This window comes from Triticum urartu, chromosome 2A (genome assembly GCF_056163025.1).
Source record: "Triticum urartu cultivar PI428250 chromosome 2A, HENAU_Tu73, whole genome shotgun sequence".
Classification (NCBI taxonomy): domain Eukaryota; kingdom Viridiplantae; phylum Streptophyta; class Magnoliopsida; order Poales; family Poaceae; genus Triticum; species Triticum urartu.
In genome coordinates, this window is record NC_141874.1 from 504,988,101 (window position 1) to 504,993,205 (window position 5,105).

Genomic DNA, 5,105 nt, shown 5'->3' on the forward strand with positions numbered 1-5,105 from the left:
CCTACAAACACTTATGAAGGGCACTCCAACCAATTATAGAGGCGGCCGATATGATGAGTTTGCTAGAGTTACCATTGGGCATCAAGCCATCACTCAATCTAGAATAAGGTGTTTCGGCCATCAAACCATTGGCCAAAGTGGAAAGCACGAATTACACTATCCCGTGCGACAGATTCATATATGTATATTCAAACATCCCTGTAATCACATGGATGAGAAACATCAATAAGAGGAAAAAACACATGGATGGAGAATACAAAGAAATTTGATAGACATGTTTTTACAAAATAGAAGAGCATAAAAACCGCACACATGTAGAATAGACATTTTGATGAAATGTAGAGAAGTATATTTCAATCTACGTGAACCAGCATAAAAAAGAGATCACTCCAACATTTGTGTGTCATCTTCTTCCTCCTAGACTCTTTCTTTTATTTTTCTCCTTTGGCCACCCAACTTTTCACCCATCCTTACCTCACCTTCGGCTACAGTGCCACGTCAAACCGCGTTGTCCCCGCATCCGAGAGAGTAGCTAGCTAATTCGAGAAGCGGTCAAAGGAAAAAGACCCCCAGCCACATAGGTCAAATTTCTTCCCCGCCTCCAGCAAGGTAACTATCTAATCTGAGCAACGGTCGGAGCGAAAAACCCTCCTCACACCCGCACCGGTCTAGTTCTTTTCGCCTCTGTCAGTGACACCGCGACAAGCCGCTTCGTCGCACCCGCATAGGTCAATGAGCGGATGTCGAATTTTTTGTGATACTGAGGCACACATGAAAGTCGCATAAAAAATAAGAAAAATGTGCTACAAACGTGATAAGCCATTCCAAACCAATCAAGAATAAAAAATATATATAGAAAAAAAACTCAGATCCAAGACCGTGCAACCAATGGGACGTTCTCCCTCATAGTCCAATACTGCGCGACAGCTCGCATCAGCTCTCTCCAGCTCCTCCCCTTTTTCAGGCCCCCAAAATATCATCCTCCTACCCTCCATCCGTGCCCCTACTTCTCTTTCTCTTCTGACCTGATCTACTTATTTTATTAGGCCTTGACCCTTGACTTGTCTAATCTAATCCTCCATGCATGCAATTGCAATGGCCAAAACAAAGAAAAGCAGCCACACACACACCCTGTCACCACTCACCACTCCCTCACAGCTCCCACTAGGCACTGGCACTGCACTGGCGCTCCTCCTCCCCTCCTGCAACCCATCAGTCCTCACTCATCTCTCTCTCTCCACCGTCTGAGGGAGTAGGGAGTACCGCTCCTAATAATTGATCCTTCGCTTTCCATTCTCTCGTTGATTTGTTGTTACTCTAAAGATCACCACCAACCACCCTCCCCTCCCCCAAACCCTCCTCCCAACCACAATCCAATCTTTTATCAAGAACAAATTAACCACCCCTCACCCTTTGCCCCAAAACAATCGTCTAATCTTTGGTCTCCGCCTCCACATTGCTCCCAAATCCAACGTCTCGGGCCCTGCCGCCCCTCAAATCCACCCTTTTTCGTCACTCCATCCTGTCCTAAATTCCCCTCCTCGCCCAAAAGCCCCAGCGTTTCCCACTGCATCATCCTCTGCGAAATCCAATCTTGGCCGCCTGGATTGCCCATTCATTTATTCCCTGAGGGAATCCAGCCTTTCTGCTCCAATTCTCTGCAGGAACCCAAGCTTTAGCGGGCTGCTCTGTTCGAAACCCGATCTCTCTTTAGCACCGAATTCTGCAAGAAAGCCAGAGTTGTTGCGGAGATCCGCCATTCCTGGTTGAGCCGACGAGCTTCGCCGCCGCGGTCCGATGTCGGACTCGGACCAGAGCACCGTCGTCTTCGGGCTCCACCTGTGGGAGCTCGTTGGCATCGGCGTCGGCGCCGCCTTCGTGCTCCTCCTCGTCCTCCTCTCCCTCCTGTGCCTTCTCGCCAACCGCCGTCGTCGCCGTCGCCGCGCCCCCGCCGCCCCCGTCCTCCACCTCGCCACCGTCGCGCCCAGTGCCCATCCCAAGAACCCCACCAAGCCACCCAAGGACATCCAAGAGGTGCCCTCTCGCGGCGCGCAGGCCCCCGTGGGGGGCACCGCGCCCAAGGTGCCGCTCGCTCAGATTCTCCAGGCGTCCCCGCAAGAGTCCATCCAGATCGAGACCGGCAAGGAGCACCGCATCACGTTCCCGGAGCAGCCGCCGCCCCACCATCAGCGTAGCGGGGGGCCGTCGTCTCGCGGGGCCAGCGGCGAGAGCCGCGGAGGTGGCCCGGAGCCGGGCGTGCCCGAGGTCTCACACCTCGGGTGGGGCCACTGGTACACTCTCAAGGAGCTCGAGGCAGCGACGGCAATGTTCGCCGATGAGAAGGTGATTGGCGAGGGCGGCTACGGCATCGTGTACCATGGCATTCTCGAGGACGGCACACAGGTCGCCGTCAAGAATTTGCTGAATAACAGGTAACAGCGCTTCCCGTGAACTCAAGTATAGCCAAATTTAGAGCCTTGTTTCTGATTGGCGTCTAATTGATTTGAGTTTAAGCAAGATGTATAATTTGATGGATGCACCGGGTCACTGAATCTGACTTGAGATATTGACAATTAAGATGGTGACATTGTGCAAGAACTTGATAAAAAAAATGGCAGGTCGTTGTTAGCATGCTTAGCGTGGAAGCTGCCATTTGAGAGGCTGAAATGTGTGATTTGTGTAACGTGTGGTTTTTGTGTTGCTGAATTTAGTAATATACTTGGTTTGTTAGGGGCCAGGCTGAGAGGGAATTCAAGGTTGAGGTCGAAGCAATCGGGCGGGTGCGGCACAAGAACCTCGTGCGGCTGCTTGGATACTGTGCTGAGGGCAACCAAAGGTACCTCCTTGAGTGATAAGTTGAACTGCTGTATTCGATAAATGAGGCGCTTGTAACATAAATGTGTTGTATATGAATTCTTTCCAGGATGCTTGTGTACGAGTTTGTCAATAATGGAACTTTGGAGCAGTGGATTCATGGTGATGTTGGTCCTGTGAGCCCTCTTACATGGGACATAAGAATGAAGATTATTCTTGGATCAGCAAAAGGGTAAGTGCATGTGAGTTACTGATGATCTGAAAATATATTTACCACAACTTTATACTTACACAGTTACCTAGTTGTGCAGTTTAATGTATTTGCACGAGGGACTTGAGCCAAAGGTGGTTCACCGTGATGTCAAGTCAAGCAATATCCTACTTGACAAGCATTGGAACGCTAAGCTTTCTGATTTTGGGCTAGCAAAGCTTTTGGGCTCAGAGAGGAGTTACGTCACGACCAGGGTTATGGGGACATTTGGGTTAGTACGGTACTCATAAAATCATCGTCACACAAGATAAACATGTTCATAGTTGCTTATGTATCTCTGTTATTACAGGTACGTTGCTCCAGAGTATGCAGGCACTGGCATGTTGAATGAAACTAGTGATGTCTATAGTTTTGGGATTCTTATTATGGAAATAATATCTGGTAGGGTACCAGTAGATTACAACAGGCCACCTGGAGAGGTTAGTAATGGCTGTGCCTCCTTATAACCAGTGCTAAATTAAGCACTCGTGAAATGCATTTATAAATTCTGCAGATTAATCTTTCAGGTTAATCTCGTTGAATGGCTGAAGACAATGGTGAGCAGCCGAAATTCAGAGGGGGTTTTGGATCCCAAGATGACCGAGAAGCCTACTTCAAGGGCACTGAAAAAGGCTTTGCTAGTGGCTCTGCGATGTGTAGACCCTGAAGCTCGCAAGAGGCCAAAGATTGGTCATGTGATTCACATGCTTGAAGTTGATGATTTCCCCTACAGAGATGTAAGTCAATATGGCATGGCAAATTTTTTATCTTTATTTTCAAGTAGATGCCATTTAATAACAATTATCTCAAGAATAATTTTGCAATATATTTGTTACCCCTATTTATTTTTCGTGTTGCCGGGAAAGGACATCAAGATGAACACGTCAAGTATCATAGTACATTGTTTTACTTTAGATTGTTATACCATACATTTTCTCTTTTGCCTGTTGCTGAAAGGGCTCCCTTTTGGTCATTGTAAGTTACATGGCAGGTTGATACTTTTTCTCTTTGTTACACGAAATATGGATTTCAGCATCTTCTTTCCAGTTTGAATCTGTTCAGGTTTAAGATGTGTGTAAATGAAGCCAGCCATTTGCCTTTTAACATCTGAATAACAACCTTTCCCCTCATAATTAGTTCAAAATTTACTTAAGAAGAGTTTTTATGGAGAAAATGTGTTTATTTATAGTGATATACCTTTTGTTACTCTTATTGCCAGGACCGCCGAGCTGGCAGAGCTCCAGGTCAAGCGAAATTGGGGGAAACACCTTCGGATGAACCTGGCGATAGCAGCGGGAACGACACACCAAGAGACACACCAAAAGGTCAATCAAAAGCAGACAATTCAAGGTGGAGAAATCAAGAGACCTAGCTATGATGGAAACGGTGATTCTTCCGGACCTTTGTGCATGATCAAGAAAGAAGCTGGATGGCGCAGACCTACTACAAACAAGCTCGTTTGCGGCTCCATGGGTTGAGTCAGGTGTGGAACCATGGAAAGCGTCTATGGAGAGATCGTGATAGCATCTGTACATTACTGGATTAATTATGGTAGGCATAGGGATTTTTTGGTTGGTTTCGCCGGATCGTGTTTATGTAAAAGATATATCTCCGTATGATAAAGGCGCTATACTTTCAGGGGTAAAGCTGAGCGTCGCTTATGACCGACCTCCTGGTTGGTGTCATGTTGCTGCTCAGCTTATGATTCCTTGTCCCTTTTCTTCCTTGATGAGATTCATTTTCTATACTTTGCTACTAGCTTTCACATAGAAATTTGATGGTTCAGTTCTTCAGGCTGGATACTTAGATTGACAGCCAGGGATTGCATGGCATGGTACTCTACTGGTGTCATATAATTGCTGCCTCAAGCTGGAGTCCTGGAGGGGGAGGAAAAGGAGAGGTTGGTGGCATGCGAGGCCATGGTCTAACCTACCTGGCATTGTTTAGCAAAGTAGTATTAACAGCTGACGATACTATCATTATTCAGCCATGCTTGACAGTGAAGACAGCTTAGCCTGCCTACTGGCAACCAATTGCACAC

At 47.2% G+C, this 5,105-nt stretch overlaps 1 protein-coding gene across 1 annotated transcript; it reads left to right on the plus strand.

Annotated features, from left to right (window-relative positions):
- Window positions 1-1,123: 1,123 nt before the first annotated feature.
- LOC125538247 (putative serine/threonine-protein kinase At1g01540) lies at window positions 1,124-4,788 on the plus strand. The gene is made up of 7 exons (XM_048701522.2): window positions 1,124-2,432; window positions 2,732-2,836; window positions 2,924-3,046; window positions 3,126-3,296; window positions 3,375-3,504; window positions 3,592-3,801; window positions 4,284-4,788. Exons 1-7 carry the CDS (start codon window positions 1,798-1,800, stop codon window positions 4,434-4,436), a joined length of 1,527 nt encoding a protein of 508 aa, XP_048557479.1. The 5' UTR covers window positions 1,124-1,797; the 3' UTR covers window positions 4,437-4,788.
- Window positions 4,789-5,105: the final 317 nt, after the last annotated feature.